The 22970-nt window shown below is 34.6% G+C and overlaps 1 protein-coding gene across 2 annotated transcripts in view; it reads right to left on the reverse strand.

The window, feature by feature from the left end:
- Window positions 1-4593: 4593 nt before the first annotated feature.
- TRUB1 (TruB pseudouridine (psi) synthase family member 1) overlaps window positions 4594-22970 on the reverse strand; it is a 45119-nt gene continuing 26742 nt past the window's right edge. For both annotated transcript variants that reach the window (XM_011927829.1, XM_011927828.1), the window contains 5 exons: window positions 22302-22383; window positions 11807-11879; window positions 9968-10107; window positions 7878-7934; window positions 4594-7148 (listed from right to left, as the gene is read on the reverse strand). In XM_011927829.1, coding sequence (XP_011783219.1) covers window positions 6889-7148; window positions 7878-7934; window positions 9968-10107; window positions 11807-11879; window positions 22302-22383 — 612 coding nt within the window. In that variant the 3' untranslated portion in view covers window positions 4594-6888. The remainder of the gene's footprint in view (window positions 7149-7877; window positions 7935-9967; window positions 10108-11806; window positions 11880-22301; window positions 22384-22970) is intronic.

A 22970-nucleotide genomic window follows, 5' to 3' on the forward strand; every position in this document is an offset into this window, starting at 1 on the left:
ATTTTATATAGAAAATCCTCTAATATTAAAAAAGTAAATGATATACTTCTAAGTAATAGGTAAAGTGAAATATCATAATGAAAATTATTTTAAATTGAATGACAACTTTTTATAACTTATGAGATGCAGCTAAAGCAGTGCTCAAAGAAAAACTGGTAACATTAAATGCTTAAGTTTGAAAAGAAGTGACCTAAGCCTCTACTTTAAAACTAGAAAAAGAGCAAGTTAAACCTCAAGCTAGCTCACTGAACTATACACTTAAAATGGTGAATTCCATTGCTTATAAATGTGACGTTAAAAAAATTCCTTTAAAAAATAATTTAAAATAACTTAAAATTTAAATAACTTAAAATTTAAATAACTTATTATAAAATTTAAATAACTTAAAAGGAAATTGACCAGGGTCCAAAATAAAGAACACTCTGAAAACCAGAGTGACAAACACACTTGTTGATGCTACAGCAATCCAGGTAGTGGGGAAAGGAGGCAAGATTTACTCCTCTCTGTAACGAAAGGGTTTGCATTTTAATTGGGGATGGAAATGAAGTGTGGATCTTGAGAGGTAGGTTTTGGAATTGTGATACTCGCAAACACAGACATAAAACTGGTACCCTTAAAGGACTATACATTTAATATAATGGTAGACTACAATACAATTTACCACAAACATAGGGCAAAAACAAGGAAGCTTTTTTTTATTGACTTAGGCTTTAAATTAAACAAAATACAACACAACAATAACAAAACATCTCTGCAATGATCATTTACGATAAGGATTTTGGAACAGCACTATCTCTGGTGTGCCTAGCAGAAACAATCCCAAAATCTCTCTGGAAGGACACTCTCAACCCATGCACACACACTCCCATAACCCATGCACACACACTCCCATAACCCATGCACACACACTCCCATAACCCATGCACACACACTCCCATAGAGTCTCACTGAATTAACTCATAATCCAAGTTTGCAACACAAAGAACACAAGGTAGGACACAATCTTCCTTGGCTGAGAATGGGGAGATTCAAGAAGCAATGTTAGAGCATACTCCTAAGAATTCCAGATAACTGACTTAACAGAGACTATTAGGACTAAATAGACAGTAAGACTAAATAGATTAATAGACTACATGGAAAATGAGACTAAAAAATACACATAAAGAAAAACTCTAAGAAATCAGAGAAAACCTCATTAAAACCATATAGTGATAAAGTAAACATGTGCCTAAATGGTTAAGATGAAAACGTAAAATGCTTTGTGGTGATAAGGATGTGAAACCATCAGAATTCTCATACACTGGTGGTACAGCAACTTTGAAAAACTGCTTGCAGTATCTACTAAAGTTTAACATATGTATACTCTGCAACCTAGAATCCAGTCTTGGAAAAATCCATCAGAGGCAGGTCATGGTAGTTCATGCCTGTAATCCCAGCATTTTGGGAGGCTGAGGCAGGCAGATCACTTGAGGTCAGGAGTTTGAGACCAGCCTGGTCAATATGGTGAAACCCTGTCTCTACTAAAAATACAAAAAAATTAGCTGGGTGTAGTGGTGTGTGCCTTTATTTCCAGCTACTCGGGAGACTGAGGCACGAGAATTGCTTGAACCTGGGAGGCAGAGGTTGCAGTGAGCCGAGATTGCACCATCCAGCCTGGGCAGCAGAGTGAGACTCTGTCTAAAAAAAAAAAAAAAAAATTCCAACAGAAATGTGTGCATGTTTACCAGGAGACAAGTACTAGATTGCTCATAGAGGCATTATTCAAAATAGTCAAAATTGAAAGCTAACCAAGTGTCCATCGTTCAGTAAAACAGATCGATAGTGGTAATAACTGAAAAATACTGAACAATGACAATGAACAGGAAGTGGGGCCTTTGGGAGGTAATTACATTTAGACAATGTCATGAGGTTGGAGCCACCATGATGGGGTCAGCATCCCTATAAGAGGAGGAAGAAAGACAAAGCTTCCTCCCTCGGACATGTGAGGACACAATGAGAAGGCAGCCCTCTCCAAGCCAGGGAGACAGCCCTCACAAGAACCCAACCACACAATAACACCCCGATCTCAGACTTCCAGCCTCCAGAACTCTGAGAAACAAGTATGTTAAGTTACTCAATCTATGATATTTAATCAGAGCAGCCCAAGCTAAGACAGCCAAAATATGGAAGAACCTCATGATTGTAACTTTGTGCAAAAGAAGCCAGACATAAAAGAATACATATCACATACTTCTATTTATATGAAGCACAAAAACAGACAAAATGACTAATCTACATTGTTACATGAAACACTAATCTATTATCTTAATGAAGCAGTAGAGGATTCTGGAGGCCTTAGTGATGTTCTGTTTCTTGACTTGTTTGATTACAGACATGTTTGGTTTGTGAAAATTCACTAAGCTATACAGTTTTGTGTGACCTTCTGTATGTATATTAAATACCAAAGTAAAAAAAAAAATACATTTCACTAAAACCTTAATGAAAGAGTAAGACAACACATGAAAAAAGAAGAGGCAGATTTTGGAGGAAAAAAACCTGGTGTAGAAATAAAAACAAAAGGCTGGGGCACAGTGACTCACGTCTGTAATCCTAACACTTTGGGAGGCTGAGGTGAGAGGATCACATGATGTCAGGAGTTCAAGACTAGCCTGGCCAACATGGTAAAACCTCACCTCTAATAAAAATAAAAAGTAAAAAAATCAGCTGGGCATGGTAGTGCACGTCTGTAATCCCAGCTACTCAGGAGGCTGAGGCAGAAGAATCGCTTGAACCCGGGAGGTGGAGGTTGCAGTGAGCCAAGACTGCACCACTGCACTCCAGCCTGGACAACAGTGTGAGACTCTGTCTCAAAATAAATAAATAAATAAATAAATAAAAAACACAAGAGTGACTGGAATAAATATATGATTGTTAAACAGTAAATAAAAATAGCAAAAGGCATTCATTATCTGGAAAAACGATTGGAGGAAATTCCCCAGTATGCAGCATAGTGGAATAAAGACATGGAAAATACGAAAGAGTAATTAGATACACAATAAAACAAAAAGACTTAAATAGGATTACTAGCTGGAAGAGATGCAATATCCAAAGAAATGAAGGATGGGAATTCTCCAGAACGAATAAATATAAAAGCTCAGGTTCATGAGGAATGAGTTCCTGAGCAAAATAATTACTAATTATCTCCACTTGGAAGCCTAATATTTTAGTGTTGGAGAGATTCTTCGAGATGGACTAGTCTGTCTCCTTTGTTGTAAGGATAAGGAAACTGAGACCCAAAGAGATTAAGTGATTCACCTAGGATCAAAGAGTTGACTAATGGTAAAGATAGAAATCAATATGCTGCATTTTAAGGGTTATGGATAACAAGAGCAAAATAATTCCCCAACTTCAACTTTCCGACCAGTATCACTATTTATAGCAGTAATGTGAAGATATTCCTGTTTATAAAGAGAATTTAGCCCACACATTAACAATTGAAGGCACTGCTGATTCAACTGCCTTAACAAATTTGCTTAATAAATAGTATGTAATGAAGAATTAGGACAAACTAGAGCTCTGCTCATACATACCTTAGAGAAAGAAATTGTTTCAAGATAATTCCTCTTTAAATTTAACTACAAGGCCATTATACTCATTTCAGTGCATAAACCTCGTATCTATTATCTTTTCTTCTATTTAAATGTTTCAGCATTTTACAGTGCTTTTGAATTACATCTTTTTCTATTATATACATCATGATATCAGGTAAATTACTTACTTTCTTTGAAACAGAACAATTCACCATCTAATTGAACCTCAAAATGTTCATTGTCACTCTGATACAAATTTCAAACTGGTCAGGGGACACAAAATGTACTGAAGATCTGATACAAAGCACTCTTATTTAATACAGTAAATCATTTCTGATGATGAGTCAATGGCTTGTTTTAATTCAAGTACTTAAGAAAAAAAAAACCTAGTCAGTACAGGTAGAGGAAAGTATGTTTAGTCTTTATTCGCATTTTAAAACTTTGAATTTGCAAAGAGCAAATCTCTATTACGTAAAGGTCCTGGATTTTAAAACCATAAGTAAAATAATTCTATGACTTTTAACAACTTTTAAGACAATATTTTCAAATATAAAAAACTTAAAGTGTCAAAGAGAAGTGATTTGGTATGTTCCACGTTGAAACATTTTCAGATTTTTAAAATCTTTTACCGTTTTCTTACAAGTAAAACAACTTTATTACGTCATGAAGGTTTAGACCTAGAAAAATATAAGACACAGAAATTTCTTGAATATTTTGACAAAAATGAAAAAAAAATTGAGTTGGTATTTAAATACCAGACTATCAGGGAAAACTAATTTGTTTTATGAATGAGTCTTGAACTTTTCAGAGTATCTCAATCAGTTTCAACTGCTTATAAGAGCTGATAAGATTTTGAAGTTTCAATAAATTTTAAACTTTTCATACTTATTAATCTGACAACGATAAAAGGGGAAGAATTATTAGAATTAGCAAACTTAGTTAGCAAAAATTTTAAAATTAAAAGGACAACAGACCATGAAAAATCCTTCTATCAGGTATTTACAACACAAATAACTCATGCAAATATGTACAGAAATCATTAAGATATTTATTTATATAAATGAACAGAGTATACATGTAAATCACATAAAAGCAAATCAGAAAAACTTTGATTTCTCTCCTATATTTACTAAATTAGAAACAACATATAAAACCCCTACTCAAATGGTAACACTGTAAAATGTTCCAACTCTTTGGGAATGCAATAAGGCAAACATAAGTCATAAAGTTCTTCACATTATTTCACTAAATAATCCCCCTCCCAGGAATTTATCATAATAAAATTTAAAACTACTTAAGTATTCAGCAACAGATAAATAAATTAAGAGTATGAAGTAATATAATTAAAATAATCACTATCACAACTAAATACATATAGATAATATCAAATGAAAACGTCAATTTAAAAGTATAGGTGCCTTAAGACTATGTGAACAACAAAAAGGAAAATAGTAATATAAAAATTTAAATTCTAAAGTTACTACATTAAGATGGTAGAGATAACAGTAATTTTCCCATTTGGCAAAATTTCCTTCAGTTTTAAATATAAAAGAAAAAGGGTGACTATCATTTTAAAAAAATTGTCAACAATCTCTACTCCTCTATTAGTAAACTCTATGTGTCAATTTTTAAGTTGAAAAATACAGCAGAAATACCTCCGATGTGTTCTAAAACCTAAGTATTTTTCTATTTGGACTTTAACTTGCAATGGAAGAGGACATACCGTAACCTGTACCATTCCAACAGGCAGGCGCAGCCACTGCCACCTTTGGTTGACACACACCATGGGGCACCAGATATGAACAGTTTTAAAACTGCACATTTTCATTTTATGACGTTGTGTGTTTGGTATGTTATGTTAATGCATCATGGTATTAACATTCTTTTTCCTTACAATTTTGTCTCATACTAAGAATTGTTTTAATGTTTTCATTTAAAATATGTTGCCAATATGCTGAAAATGCCGTACTGAAGCATATATAATATTTTACATTGAGTTTCAATTGGGTTAAGCACAAATAAAACTACTTTAGTTTACCTATTTTAAATTTCAGAGTTAGAGATGACAAAGCAGGAAAACACCTTTAAAAAGACAAAGCATAAACATCTAAAAACTTGTATTTTATGAAATTTCTCATGAGTCTTCCTTTTGAAACCGTATTTGAGTAAAGGAAGAGGGATTTGAATGTTTCCACAGACTGGCTGCATAATATATTGCTTTCCCACAACAAAAATATGAAGCACTCATTATATATGAAGTTTACTATTATAATGTGGCTGCATTTAAAAAATTATGGTAAAGAGGGATAGGGAACTTTCAGAAAGCTATCTGAATGAAAATGTTTGAGAAGAACTGTTTTTAAATATTTAGAGCAGAAGAGATTAGCTGGAAATGCAGGGCAGCCATCTCAACATCTATAAATATCTCTGGAAAGAGCAAACAAAAGAAACAATGTCATAGGGATAACGCTCTATAGAGAGATTTAAATAAATACTAAAGAATAAAGTTTTTAGTTGAAGACACATTCTTTACATTTTAAAAATGATGTTAGTAACTTGGTACAAAGTGCTTAACCATGTTGAAATTACCATGAACATATCTCATAGCTGCCAAAATACAAAACTATAGGAGCTGTCTTCTGCTCTAACGGTAGGAAGGTGACTTCAATTATTAGTCTTCTACTTACAACCTGTTAGTGGTAGCAGTAATAATTTGGTTCATTCACAAATATTATCAAAGTTTATTCATTTCCGAGATCTAAACTAACACAGGTATTACTAGATGATGGCCATTTTATCAAAGAAATGTTTTTAATAATAAACTCTCCAAAACACAAGAAAGAGATCAATAATGGCCAGTTTAAACAACTTAAAGAATTTCAATAAAATGAAGCCACCAGGAAGCCTAAATAAAGTAAAAATAACACTAAATTATGTTCATTTTTGTGAAACTAAAGAAACATGGAGCTCACATATTTTTTCTTCGATTAGAAACTTGTTCAACTTTTTCACAAGACTTAAGCCAGATCAAATTCAGAAAGTTAATTTTTTTCTGAATCTAATCATATTCATATTTTCACAATACAAAAAATCCTAAAAGAACATTCCACAACACAGCAAACAACTGAACTGCAAGGCCATTTATAATGCATAGCAAATAAATTATATGTTATTGAAACTGTAAATGATGGACATTTTTCTTCATGCAAAAAAAAGAAAACTTAGAAATATTGTTTGTCTTTTGAATGTAGCTTGTCATTCTGCATCTGCACACAGGATTCAAATGTCAACTAGAAAATGATGATATTCCCAGGTCATCTCAACACGTCTTAATTACATCATCTTCTCCCTTTGGCTCATTTAGAGTTATATATTCACAGCTCAAAACCTGTTCATTAGACTTCTCAGGTTTTGATTTTTTAAGTGCCAGCTCTGCTGGGAAAAGAGATGAGCAATGCTCAAGAGACTGTGCAATGTCATCAATTGTCCATTTGTCTTCAGGAAGGGCATGTTCTTCTAGCGTAAATGGTCCCTGTTTGGTTCGGGTCAGCTCTAGCACATTGGCACAGGAAGACAGTTCTATGGCAACAAAAGGTGGAGAAAAAATCCAGAAGATAATTGATTCAGTATTTCATAGTCTATAATTGTTCAAATGACTGTACTCAATTCAAATCTCTCAAAATCACCTAAAAGCACGAGTGTAATCCAAGAACCAAGAGCCCTGAGATAAAGAAATGATTAAACAGCAAAATAATACTTAATAATCCACCTTATAAGCTGCTTTAAAATCAACAAAGAACTTGCGCACGTTTCTGTTATTTAATTCATACAGCAATCCCATGAAGATTACCCTCACTTCACAGATGAGATCATATGACCTGTCCAGTGCAACAGCTGCCAGTAAATGGAACAGCCAGAACCGAAACCTTCTGGCTGTTTATAAAGACTACGGCTTCCAGTTTAAAACAATTTGAATATAACTTTTAGAAGGTTAAATCTTTTTTTTTTCCTATCCCTAGTTTGAGTTAAAATCTTTTGTACTTGAAAAGATGTTGGCCCTAAGTTCATTATTCCTGTCTTCATTTTCTGTTCTCTCTTTCTCCTCTTTCCCATTACAAGCATTTCACTGCAGCTGCTGAGGCTGATAATTGCAAGCCAGAAACCTACAATGCTTTTAAAGCTGAAGGCAGCAAGAGTTCAGTTCCTAAGGCCAGTACTCAGAAATAAGAAAAACGGAAAATTCCCTCTTCCCATTGAAAAGAAGTATTGCTCTCTAAATGATAATTCATAATTCATTTTTATGCTTACCTTTTCCAATGTCACTGACCAAGCTTCTGATATAAAAACCTCCTCCACATTCAACATCTGGAATGTTAACAGTGACATAGTAAATTGCTAACCTCCTATGAAATCCACTTTACATAGAAATGATGCCCCTAAACAAATGTAAAAATGCACTATGCAAACAATTGAGTGATAAAATATTTATGCACTAAAACATAAATTATTCATCCAGTAGCATATGTGTTTGTGAGACTGAAAAGTCAGAGTGTGGAGAAAGCAAACAGCAGAAACTCATGAACACATTTTAAATTAACTGGCAAGTCATACCACTTTAATACTTCAGCCTTGTTCATTTAATAGGCTTTAAATAGTTAGAAATCTCAGCTTTGCTATCATGAGCTGTAGATTTTAAAAAATATTTTCAGATCTGTATGACTTGTTCATTTAATAGGTTGTAAACAGTTAGAAATGGTAGCTTTGCCATCATGAGCTGTAGATTTTTTAAATATTTCTGATTTGTACATTCAAAAAAAATACAACCAACCAACCAACCAACCAAAAACCCCTTTTCACAGTGACAAGAATTATGTTTGGGGTACTGCACTACACATGAAGAACTCAGTTTATTTAAATGTTCTCTTGGAAATACTCCTGAAGAAATCATAAAACAACTTAAAATTATACAATGTCCCAGAACTGAATGTGAATCTAAATATCTTCTTAACACAAGTTTATTGGTTAAGAACAGGGCTCTCCATTATTTTTATTCACCAGCAAGACTTCCTGAAAAGAGCTGCCACATTTCCACACGAAAGGACTACATTCTAGCTGCTTCAAGTCTTACTGGTACAAATAAAGTCATTTGGGGGAATTAATCAAAACTCACCATCTGGGGATTTTAATCACCCCCCGCTTTCTTCAGTCAGCTCATGGTTGGGGGCCACGGCTGAGATTAAAAGTGGGCACTGGGATGAAATGCAGGTGTGCTAGCATTCTTGCATGATATTTGACTTGAGTGAAAAGATAGCTCTTTTGGCCTGTTACGCTCTCCCTAGTCAATAAAGTATTTCTGACTTAAATGCAATCTGAAAAATCTGAGATTTTCTTGCTTTCATAGAGAATATCTACTCTGCCAAACCAGCTGCTTCATTTTCATGGAATGGAGCACAACCTTTTTAAGTGTGTTTTTTTCATTATCTGTCAAATATTTTAGAAGCAGGAACCTGAAGACACAAAGTGACTTTTTTTTTCTAATGATACAAAACCATATCCTTCAGAAACATAACACAGATAAAACAATAGTGCCAATCAAAAAAAGCAATACAGTTTAGATTAAAAGATTTGGGGACATTATTTTTAAAAGGAATCCTATTCAATCCACTGTGAAATTAAGGGTAGGCCCAATTTAAAGGAGTCTGAGGATTAAGAACTACAGCTTTGGATTCTTCACAGATCTTACATGTTTACAACTTTCTGCAGTCAGATCATAAAATTTCCAAACAACAGAAATGAACTTTTTAGTGTTTACATTTATTTCAAATATGTATTAGAAATTAAAATTCATAACTTGAATTTAAAGTGTGACCATGTATTCAAGAATACATTTCTGACTTACCCGTTTTTTCCATATTTGCAGGATCTTTAATAAGTTATAGGTGGTGAAGAAGGGGGTGAGGGGTTTCTTGTCCAAAAACTAAAAATGCTTTGTTTTCAATGGAAAACTAATGTCAATTCTAAAACTGAATGTATTGGGTACTAGCCAAGGAAAAGCATCCAAAAGATAATAAAAACTAAAATTTAAAAAGTATATACTCCTTACCTACTCTTCTCTATAGAGATCTAAAGTATGTTACTTTCAACTTTCTAGTAAGATAACATAGTACAATACATGAAACAGTCAGCGTAGTTAGAAAGGCACTTCTGAACCTCCATATAGCTACAGGTGTCTCATTAAATGTGTTACCAAAAAAGTATGAAGAAATCCTAACTTTCCTTAAATTCAAATTTTAAAACATCTCCAACATCCTACAGATCTATTAAAATGACACAAAAGTAGCCAAATACAAATCAAAAGTACATGTAAAAACAAATGATTTCAAATTTCTCCATCTTACCTAATGTGAAAAATGGTGGCTGGAATTTTTGAAGGGAGATACTGTACACAGTCACTGGCCTGGCAGGTTTTGCTTCTACAACTTCACCTCTCTTCATCAAAGTCGAAAGTCTCTGTCCATCTTTCTTTAATGCAGAATAGCTTATGAGATGAGAGAAGGAGAAAGGAAACGAAAGGAGAGCAAGAATTGAGAGGGATTTGGAAAGATTGAGAGATTATAATTCCAGATTTGGCATGGAAAGCAAGGATGACTGGCAGTGCTTGACAATGAAAATCCTTCTGAAAAATGAATGAATTTTTAATTCTAACCTACTCCATAATGCTGTCATGGATAGAGTTTCTAAATATTTCTAAGGCTGATATAACTTCATTCTGGCACACAATAAGCAGTGTTACCAATTTTATTCTTTAATCATATTTCTGGGGATGATCTATTCATGTCTTGTCCTTACAAGTCCTCATTCTGTGTTAAAGGCACAAGGAATTTAGTAGACTCTGGTCATAATACTCTCAGCTATATTTCCTTGAAACAATCTCTACTATAATATTCATTTTTATATAAGTTGCCAAAATATTTCTAAGAAGCTAATAAGCAAATAATCTACTTAGCGTACCTTAGCTTTTCATAAAATTTTACTAGAAAACAAAATCCTTGCAATAATCATAGAAAATACTAAAACAATTCTTATACATAAATAAGTTTAATTTATTTTAACAATGATCCAAAATAATGTTTATGCAGATCTTGCCAAAATTTTAAAATTTTACATTTGAGGCAAAAATCATGAAAAAGCATCTCCTCAGAGATATTTTAATGTTCCTTAAAAAATCCCAAGATTTTAAATACAAAATAAATACTAAAATCTAAAAAAAAGTCAGAAACTTATCCTGACATATCCTTTAACCAATTCAGCCATTTTTTTAAAAAAGGCAATTTGCTTGAAATGGTAATGTGCATGAAAATATGGCTACATGGTATTATGATCTGAATGCCAAACCTCCAAATTTATATGCTGAAATCCTAACCCCCAAGGTGATAATATTAGGAGGTGGAGGCTTCTGGGAGGTAACTAAGTCACAGGGTGCAGCCCTCATGAAAGAAATTAGTATGCTTATAAAGGAGGCTCCAGAGAGCTGCCTTGCCCCTTCTACCATGGGAGGAAACGGTAAGAAGGTGCCATCTGTGAAGGCATCTCAGGCCTTCACCAGACACTGAGCCTACTGCACTGTGATCTTGGACTTCCCACCCTCCGGTACAGTGAGAAATAAATTTCTGTTGTTCATAAGCTACCCAGTTTATGTTATTTTGTTACTGCAGCCCAAAGAAACTAAGACAAGCAGTAAAGCAATCTACTTATATTTTTAGTAAGTTGTAACTCTCATTGCTTTCGCTGGTTGTAGAGAACAGTGAAGCAAAAGATTGTGCCCAACAGGAATGATCTCAGCACCTGACATGCAGTGTACATTAGGACTCTGACTCACAGCTCTGACTTCCCTCCCAGACTGGACTGGTCCCTCCACAACAGTTCTAGGAAAAGAGACATCTCTGGGCTCCAGAACTGCCCTGATGTCTGTTGACAGAATCAGAAAAGCCAATAAACACTGTAATAGTACAGATGCCAGGTTGTGGCCACACTCAGAAACAAAGGAGACCACATTCCACTCCCTCTTAGAGAGCGTTAAAAGCTCCACATCCTGTCTCACCTTTACTTGAACATTTGGCACATCAGATTTAAAACCTGCCTCACCGTATGCTAAGAGGAAACTCGTGTATTTTAACTAGAGTCACGTTACCCATTGGAAAAGAAAACATTTTTCCAAATTTACTAATTGAACTTACAGGGGGGGAACTTGCATTATATTCCCAGTAAATTTCTGTAGAATGCCTTCAATATCTTCTTGTGTTATTTTATCTGCCAAAAATCAACAAAAAAGACACTAAAACAACCACAGAAGTACATGTACTATATTCACAGCACCAACAGCCCTGAAAATTCATTTACAATTTTTTCCAAAAAAGCATGTATTATGTATATGTTTCACAGCCAAAATTCTACCTTGTTAAAAAGAATAAAATATACATTAATGAGATAAAAGAGGGAGAAAGTCTTATATTCTTTATTAAAACAATTTCATTTGCTTCAATTCTTCTCCAATAAAAATAATGCAATCATCTTATATATATACTCAGTTGGTTCTGACTATGGCCTTAAGAAGATCTGAGGAAAATCCCACATTAGCTATAGAAATGATCCTGCAGTAATTAATAATGAAGTGATCAGAATACAAGCAGCAAAATAATACCCGTAAGTTCTTTTCTAAGTTTCTCTAGGGATCAAATATTGTAAATAACTTAATGTGGTACTTAACATTAACAGGCATTATCCACATTTTAAGTTTTACCTGGTAAGATTTCAAATCTGTTTTATGTTATGGCAGAAATTTTACACACTCACATTCAACTCTGTTGTCAAGTAAAATTGCATTTATCTGTCCCCCCCAACCTCCCCCTTCTCTGTTGTTGGAATTTCTCTCGTTTTACATGAACACTCACAGCCAGCCTCAAAAATGAGCCAGTGCAAAAAAAGAACACACGTAAGCAAGGGTTTTAGCATGCTTACTAAACAAGCATTTTTTAAACAATGATTTTAGAAAATGTGAATGAAGACATATACATAAAGCTTTTAATATCTGTTACTTAGTCATGTTTTCAGCTTTTGTTTGGTATTGCTTCAAACAAAATGATGCAATATTAAAGCAGAGTTCTAGCACGGCCCCTGAGCAAGGGTGACATGCAAATTAGTGAAGTGTTCCATATTTTACATATTTTATTTTTATTCTTTTTTTTTTTTTTTTTTTTTGAGACAGGTCTAAATCTGTTGCCCAGGCTGGAGTGCAGTAGCGTGACCTTGGCTCACTGCAATCTCTGCCTCCTGGGTTCAAGTGATTCTCATGCCTCAGCCTCCCAGGTAGCTGGGATTACAGGCGTGTGCCATCACACATTACTACTTTTTGTATTTTTTAGTAGAGGCTGGGTTTCACCATTTTGGCCAGGCTGGTCTCGAACTCCTGACCTCAGGAGATCCACCCGCCTCAGCCTCCCAAACTTCTGGGATTACAAGCATGAGCCACTGTACCTGACCGTGTTCCATACTTAAAAAAAAAAAAAAAAAAAAGACAAAAAGTACACTTCTATAATTTTAAAAACTAAAACCTATGATACATTGAAATTCAGAATTTTCATACTCAAAGATGTCTTCATACATATTTCCTATTTAGTAATAAACTAAATCACAGAAGTATTCTATTATCTGTTTAGTTCACACCCAGTGGTAAGAAATTTCAGTGCTTTTACCATTTTGTAGAAAATTTATCTAAATTTTTTATTCTGGTACATGTGTATAAAATTTGATTTTATTTGAACAATATTAAATAAAAACGAGTATGCTTTAAATTACTCTTCCAATACCAGAATTAAAAGTCAGCATGGAATACTATGTCCAGATTTTAATATCAATCCAGCAAGACAGTTTTAACCTCAGTATGACCTTGACCCTTAAAAGCTAAACACAAACAAAAGACTAGAATCTACTAGACTCAGACAGAAGAGCTATAAAACTCAAAAGAATTTCTCTAGCACCTAGCAGCTCCAAAAAGGCAGACCTCAGATAGCATACTGTTTCTCAGATATATCTCATGATACAGATGAGGATTTTTCTATGAAAAAATTTTAGTCTATGGCAACATTAAGATATTATTACTAGTGGAACCTTAGTTATACAAATGTAAGATTTCCAGATCTAGACAGCCAAGGCTGTCACCAAGCTGGCACTTGCTGAAGGAAATGCCACTGTTGACAAAATTGCAATAGTTCACAACTTAGCCACATATTTTTTAAAACAAGGCCAAACAACTTTCTACCTCTGCTAAGCTGGTCTCTTTACTGACACTCCTGCAACTGTGTACTCCTTTGTGCTGCTTTGGTGGCCCTCTTTTGCTGATATCACCACACACATGATGACAAGATGTGTTCTTTCTCATTCTACTTCTGCCATACTGTCTCCTTCTCTGACTGAACATTCCAAGCAGCTGTGGTTTGTGCTGTTCACTCTGTAATTAATCATACATAATTTTTAACTATTCTCTTTCTACCTTTTTTCTCTCTTCTTTCTACATATTCTATTTCTACACACAAACACATACACGCACGTAGGTATTATCTCACTAATGAAATTCTAAGCTTCTCAAAGACAAAGATAATTTTTCTTATATAACATACACTATTAAAATGGCACTCAGGACATCTGCTGAATTTAATTTGCTGAAGAATAATAGAATCTCAAGGCTGAAGGGCATTTAAAAGTCACCTAGGCCAATCATCCATCCGATGTTTGAATTACTAGGCAACCTACACAGCAAGTTATCTTATAATAAAATCTAAGCTTGTGGTACATGAGTATGTAGTACAAACTGGCTATATCCAAAACATGATATAAGTCCAATTGAAATAATAATAATTGTTCTTACGACATAAGTATAAAGACTCTACTTCCAAAGTATTTAAAAAGAAACAGAATAAAATGTCCACAGTAAATATATCCAATAACTAGGCAGAATAAATATATTTGGTAAAAGAGGTACAAGTGTTATAGGACTTGGGTAATTATTTTTTGTTTAGTAAATTAATAAGCCATCAAAGTGACGGCATTCATTTGAAATTAACTTTTTAAAATCATTTTCATAAAATGAATATATACAAGATCATGTTATACATCATTATTTCCTTAAAATTTTACTCTTCCAGTGAACTCACAACATGATAGTTGAGACTTAACTGGACTACAGAGCTAAAACCAACATGATTGAGTTAAAAACCATATTTGACTATGATAGAGTAACTGTGACTGGACAAATCTTGCCACCATAAACAGCTGTTAAACTGGACAAAATATATTAAGCAACAATTTCTAGACAGACAACAGGCAGCAAGGACCGTAATCCCTGAGGAAAGAGAAACAAAGCAAGTCCCATGATCACCTGCTTTTGTCTGGAGGTGCTTTCTTAACTGTGGGACAGACAGGGGGATAGTCAAAGCACAGTGATCTCACTGAACAGAGATCAGAATCTGAGGAAGTAATGGCAGCTGGAATTTGAGGAAAATACACAGAGAAAGAAATGTTTATGAAGGCCCCCTTGACACTCTGACTAAATTCTAAGCTGTACATATATATATACAGAGTCTCTACAAAATTAACTAAAGAAGTACTACCAAAGCTCTTACAAGGCTGGGGGATATTTTAATTTTAACCATCCAGAATGAAGAAACTTTGCTGAATGCACAGGTCATTTGACAGACATCCCAGAAAAGTCATGCTTTAGGAGCAGAGCTAATCTAGACCTGGGAAAAAAGTCTACTTTAGAGCCATTCTAATATAAAGTCTATACAAAAAACAACTAGAACAAATACGTGAGTTTAGCAAGGTTGAAAAACACAAGATCAATCTACAAAAATCAATTCCATTTCTATATACTACCAATGAACTACTAGAAACTGAAACTTCAGAATTTGAGGTACTCAGAGATTTCATAAACAAAGGATGTAAAGATCTGATATTGAAAACTACAAAACTATGGCTATAAAAGACCTAAATAAATGAAGAGAGGTATCTTATTTCATGGGTCAGAAGACTCAATATTGTTTAGATGTCAATTCTTCTGAAATTGATCTATAGCTTCAAAACAATCTCAATCAAACTGCCAGTAGACTTTGAGTGTGTGTGTATAAAAATTGACAAGCTGATTCAAAAATCCGTATGGTAATGCAAAGAACCAAGAAAGCAACTTTGAAAAAGAACAAGTTGGAGGGCTAACACTCCTTAATTTAAAGACTTACAAAGCTACAATAATCAAGACAGTGTGGTAGTGGTTTGAAAATAAATACATCAGTGGAATAGAATTAAAAGTCTCGAAATAAAAGTATGCAGATATGGACAACCGTTTTTTGACACAGGTCCAAAGGCAACCACAGAAAGGATAGTCTTTTAAAAAATGGTTACAAAACAATGTACATATGCAAAAAATGACCTTGAATCCATATCTGAAATCATATTCAAAAATTAACTCACAATGAAGAGAGGGGTATAACACTTTTATGATGATAAATATGTTCACTATTTTCATTATAGCTATGATTTTAAAGGTGAATGTATATTAATTTTTAAAATTATATATTTTAAATACAGTATTTCTGTATGCCAATTATACTTCTAGAAAGCTGTTTTTAAAAAATAAATAGGGTCTTTAAACTGAATTGCGGTAATGCATTTGGGGTGGTGGGACATCATGGCTGAGCTTGCTCTTGGGTAATTTAGGAAAAGTTATTTGCTCTAAGTTTGATATTTCAAAATAAAAGAAAGGTCATAAGGGACTATTATAAACAACTTTATAGCAATATTTTTGAAATTTTACATGAAATGACAAATTCCTAGGAGAAAAAATTATCTATATTGATATAAGCAATAAAAAATAGTATAACCAATAGTTGGTAGAAAAAAATCCAACCCATAGTTTAAAACCTTCCTAACAAAGAAAACTCAAGAACAGATGTCACCCTGTAATTTCTACCAAACATTAGAAAAAAAACAGCAGAAATTCGCCCTGAAAATAGAAAAAATGAGAACACCACCCAAACTCTTGTATGAGGTCGTCATAACTTTAATATCAAAACCAGTCCAGGACATAAAAAGAAAAATACAGGGTAATCTCACTCAAACACAGATGCAAAAATCCTAAACTAAATATTCGCAAAATAAATGCAACAATTTATATAAAGGATAACACACTACAACTAAGTTGGGTTCATTCCAGAAATGTAAAGTTAGTTTAATATGTGAATAAGGAGAAAAATCAAGAGATACAGAAAAAAAATGTGATAAAGTTTAACGTCTGCTAATGATTTTAAAAAACCAGAACTCGGCAAATTAGGAATAAAAGGCAACTTCTTTACTTTGATAAGAAAATTATTTTAAAAAACCTATAGGGCCGGGTGCGGTGGCTCAAGTCTGTGATCCCAGCACTTTGGGAGGCCGAGGCGGGCGGATCACGAGGTCAGGAGATCGAGACCATCCTGGCTAACATGGTGAAACCCCATCTCTACTAAAATTACAAAAAATTAGCTGGGCATGGTGGCTGGCACCTGTAGTCCCAGCTACTCAGGAGGCTGAGGCAGGAGAATGGTGTGAACCTGGGAGGCAGAGCTTGCAATGAGCCGAGATTGTGCCACTGCACCCCAGCCTGGGCAACAGAGCAAGACTCCACCTCAAAACATAAAAATAAAAAAAAAACCTACAGAAAAAAATACGTAATAAGGTAGGAAGGACTTGTTCTTCCAGATATCAAGATAGTCTAAAACTACAGCAATTAATATAGTCTGGTGTACATACAAGTATAAACAAACTGATCAACGTAAAAAAAATAGATTTTTTTTTTAAACAATAGCCTAAGTGGGTACTTGAGTGTAATGAAGGAGAGAACACAAGAGTACTGGGAAAGTGCTGAAGCAACTGGACATCTATGCAGGAAGAAAAGGTGGACTGCAGAGGGAACATGAAAGGCAAAGCAATAACAGCTTCTAGAACATAGGAAAATATCTTCACGCTTTAAGAGTCAGAAAAGTTTTCTTAAACAGGACACCAAAAGGACCAACCATAAAGGAGAAGGCCTGATAAGCTAGACTAAATTAAAACTAAGAACTTGTGGTTTTCAAAAGATAAGAGAGGAAAAAGGCAAGCCACAAATTAGGAGAAAATATCTGCAACACACATAGCCAAAAGAAGAGAACATATCCAGAGTATATAAAGAACCTACACATCCTCGAATGGAAGGTGCTTAATACAAAACAAAAACTCATACAAATGTATAAGAAAAAGGCAACTCAAAAGGGAAAGAACAAATAAAAAATGGGTAAAAGACCCGAACAGACAGATAATACACAAAAGAAAATGGCTAGTAAGCCAAAAACACTTGATAAGGTGCTGAATCTATTCAATAATCAAAACCACAATGGAATACGACTACACACTCACCAGAACAGCCAAAATTAAAAACACTATTAATAGCTAAGGATGTGGAGCAAGTGGAATGCTTATGCACTGCTAGTGGAAATGCAAAGTGTTCCAAGTACAATCACTTTGGACAACTGTTTGACAATTTCCAGTGCAGTTAAATATACACCCATTCTATAACCCAGGAACACATGCGCGCACACACACACAAACACACACACACACAAAAAAATATATGACTTATATTCCATTTGGGTATATACCCAAGAGAAATGACGGTAGAAATATGTCTACCAAAAGGCAGGTATAAAATATACACAGCACTTTATTCACAAAGCCCCAAACTGGGACAGTATGTGTGTAGTATATTCACACAGTGGCATACTACATAGCAATAAAAAAGTCCAAAATACTCATACATGTACCAACATGGATCTCAAAAATATGCTAAGTGGAAGAATTTAGACACAAAAGGACGCATAGTGTTTAATTCTATTTATACTAAATTCAAAAACAGGCAAAACTATGCCTTAGTTTTAAAATCATCTCCATAGTGTTGGACGTTAGAATAGTAGTTATCTTTGCAAAAGGAGGACAGGGTAATGACAGATAGGGCACAAGTGTGGTTTCTAGAAATCTTCTATTTCTTGACTAAGGGTGATAGCTAGCTACACAGATATTTGTTTTGTGAAAATTGATAGAAAAATGAAAAAAATCGTACCTTTATTTTTTGTTTCATTTTCTTTACTTGTACAACATTTTATAATGGAAAGTTTAAATACAAACAGCTCTGTAAGAATTTTTATACCCAGCTACACACTGGTCCAATTATAGCATATACCCTATTGGTTTACATCACAATTTGAAACTAAATTCAACTCTTGAGCTTACTCCAGGATAAGTCTCAGCAGCCAAACCATATACAGTCTAAGAGGAGCCAGTACTGTTAGATACAACAGCTACATCTATTTAAGAAGACCTTGGTAACATCTGATCTCAGGACTAAGGGGTGGTGGCGTTTAGAATAAAAGATTAGCATGAGATTCCACTTTTTTTTTCTGCCTTTCTTGCCTCATGGGAAGGACAGAAAAAACTACTCCCATTACAGGGACAGTTAGGCCTTCCCAGACGCTTGGTCCACATCTAGCCTGAGAAGCTACGGTCCTAGTGTCCTGAGCTCAGTGGAGAACAGATGAGCACAATGAAGCTGTGTGTCCTCAGAGACACCAGCAATAGTAGCAGACACTTAATACCTAGACGTAGATGAGAAGACAGCAGCAAAAGGCAGGAAGATGCTGTGCCTTTCCCGGCTTAACTGCAATCATCTTTTCTGAGAATGCCTCTGCTGCCTATCTTTTTTTTATTCAAACTCTGTATGTCATATATGTCATTCTGTATGCTATATACTACACCAAAAATACACTGAGGACCAAAACAGACATGGTTTCAGCCCCATGGCTGAAATACACCTGCATGACTATCCGGCAGACATCCTGAAGTCTGGCAGTACACTGGACAATTCTTCATTGTGTTCTACGATCCTCTGTGTTACAGGACATCTGGCATCCCTGGTCTCCACCCATTGAAGGCAGCTGGTGTCACCACCCCACCCAGTCATTGTAACAACTAGAAACACAGTTTTTAATCGACCTGTCAAGAACAACTGATGTTGGATAAAGTAACTCAGTATGCAGTCAACGGCAAATTAATGTTAAGTCATTTTGTCCTATCTAGACAAATACTATTTTTAACTGTTACGTCAGATAGCTGAAAGCTATCTCAGAGGAATAAGAAAATGAGTCTCTGACTTAGACTCAAACATCAAAGCATGTAACAAGGCCTTTCCCTTTGTTCTCTATCATAACACTCTATTATTCCTAAATAGCACTTTTCACTATTTACAATTATGCTGTATGTTTGAGTGTTGATCAGGAGTTCAAGACCAGCCTGGCCAACAAAGTGAAACCCCGCCTCTACTAAAAATACGAAAAATAGGCAGGCATGGTGGCGCATGCCTGTAGTCCCAGCTACTCAGGAGGCTGAGGCAGAAGAATTACTTGAACCCGGGAAGCAGAGGTTACAGTGAGCCAAGATCACGTCACTGCACTCCAGCCAAAAGACTTTTAGTGTGCTAGTAGTATCTGTGTGTTTACATATGAATGCACCTACTTTATTATAAATTACTTTTATTTCTTACTTATATTCCATTTACAATATCATATTGATTTTTCTAAATGTATAAGTAAATTCAAGTATCTCTGAATTTTATTTCAGTATAGTAAAGAAGGCATTGTAAGATATTGGTCATAGGTCTCTGTATTAGGTCTCAGAAGGTTGAGAATATTGATCAGAGTTCTCCATTAGACAGTAAGTTCCTTAAGGACACAGGCTAGGTCTTACATTTATCTATCTTTCCCTTGGTACCTGCTATAGCAGCTTCAACAAATAAAAAAAAATTTGTTGATTTCCTGTAAGCACACAGAAAAATCACACCAATCAGCAAAATTCTCTGAGCTCTCATTTTCCGGGACTACAAATACTATTCAATAAACTGTAGGAAGCTCTTCTCTTCATAGTCGAAAAAAGTTGTTAGTTTTGCTATGATTTACTGCATCACTACAATGAGATGATTTAACAAACTGAGCTTTCTTTAAGGTAAGTAAATAAGGTTACAAATTACCTAACACAGCATAGAGCTTTTTAAAATTCTAAAATGCTTAAGAATAGGAAGAAAGGCTATGTTTAAGTATTTTTGTCACCCTGGTCCTCCACTTTCAGCATCCTCAGTGAATTACACCATCACGTAACCAATTTTAAAACCCCAAAACCTAGATCATGGTTGACAACTTCCTCACTATCCCATCCAATCAACTAAAAAGCAAGTCTTGCCAGTTTTACTTCCTAATCATGGGAAATGTTTCTAACAGGAAAACTCTGTCTCTACCCCTGGCACCCTGGTCCAACCTACCATCATCTCTGCTTGCACTACTGTAAGAGCCTCATGACTTGTCTATGCGACCTCCAAATTCATTCTCCTCCAATCAGTCCTCATAATCACACTATGAGGTTGCTATCATTATTGTCATTTTGGAGATGAAAAAACTGCAACATAAAGAGACTAAGAAAATTTCAAATTTACGCAGCTAGATAAGGGCAGAGCTAGAAATTAAACCCAGATTTGTTTACTCTAGTGCGCCTTATATTTTTCATCACGTGGTACCCCCCAGCCTTAATTATATTACCCCAGGACTACTATTCTGAATAGTAATCATTCTCCTTATTATGGTTTGGTAAATAGAGTCAGAGATACAGGAAACTTAATTACATAAGTCCTCATGAATACTTTAGTATACTCTGAAAATCTCTGATGTCCTCTTCTTGCCCTATGCCTCCTTAATCTTACAAGTCTTCTGGTTGAAGGTTAAAGCTGGTTTTCAATTAAGTGAGGGTCTGCTATTATATGCTAATAATAATAATTCCAAGAATATTTCAACATCTGTTTTTGAAAAGTCTTGAAATAAATTAGCAATTTTTCTTATGTTGCTTGATTAATTGAGCAAGATACTAAGCTACATATAAATGTTAACAGAATAAATGAAGCTATTATGAACAATAAAAAGGTTGTCCTCACTACTGGGGCAATACGCAATATGTAATAAAGATAATCAACACAAAACTATGAGGGAGCCAAATGCTGGCTTGCCTACGACTAAGAGATAACAGTAAACAAACAAAAAAAAAACCAGAAAGTCCACAAATTGGTGACATAATCATGCAGGTGAACTGACTTAGAAAACTGCAATTGCTGCATTATAAGCAGCATAAGTACTGTGAGAGCTGCTAGGAGACCATTTCATTTATCTGTCCTTCCTTAGGGTAGTGAAAGAAGGGATAGTAGGAAACTTAAGGTGGGCCCCAGCGAGTTCTGCTTTACTTTCAGAGAAATGGCTCACCCTCTGTCCTCTTTTTACATAGTCCAAAAGCACAAAAACATGACGAGTTTTAAAGTACTAAGCCTGGTACATTTATTTCAACAGCTGACAGGTAATTTTTTTTTTTAATGGCAAGACAGATAAAATCTAACAGAGTATCTCCGCTTTGTTGCTCATTTACTAGGGAAAACAACGTAAATCCTAGCCGTAAGTGCTTTTGCAAGCAAGGAGGTTATTTGGAAGAATAATTCTGAACACTTAGATTTGTTTTAAAATTCTACCTTCACAGAAACTTTCCGTAAATGTTAGAAAACAGGCCTACATTAGATGAGCTTCATACCGTAAGGTTTTTCTTCTGTTACCTTCCCCGTAGAATCTAGTGTATCAGTAGCTTTCCCCAGTTCTCCAATGGCAATATATCTCTAGAGGAAGGGAAACAAGAGAGAAAATGGGCCATGAGGCAAAGAAATACTGTTATGCATGTCTTGAAGTTTATACAGAATTTTACTAATACTACCAACCTGATGCAAAATAAAGGCTAAATGGTTTTGTTTTTAATATGTGGAAAGCAATTGTGTAAACTGAAGAGCATTCACAAACGTCTCACACTAGCCAATATGAGAAAGAAAAACCTGATTTTATTGATAATTATGGCTTAATAATTATGACCGTCATTATTGTAAACAAATTTCTCAAACCACCTTTATACTAAGAAGTTTGTTTAAGGAAAATTTTCAAGTCTATCCACGAGTAGACAGAATGGTACAACAGCCCTGACCCCATGGCCATGTTAAGTTTCAAGAATCTTCCCACACATATAATTAAAATTAACTTTAAATAAATCAACTTAGTACTTCTTACATGAAATACTAAGACAATTCTTAGTAACTAGGTCATGCATTTAAACAAAAGCTAGATCTGTAGAAAAAGAGCAAAACCAGTATAGTCACAGAGTTAGTGACTTAACTATTACATGTGGGTTTTTTTTTTTTTTTTTTGCGATGAAGTT

The sequence above is a fragment of the Colobus angolensis genome, unplaced genomic scaffold (genome assembly GCF_000951035.1).
Source record: "Colobus angolensis palliatus isolate OR3802 unplaced genomic scaffold, Cang.pa_1.0 Scaffold75, whole genome shotgun sequence".
NCBI lineage: Eukaryota > Metazoa > Chordata > Mammalia > Primates > Cercopithecidae > Colobus > Colobus angolensis.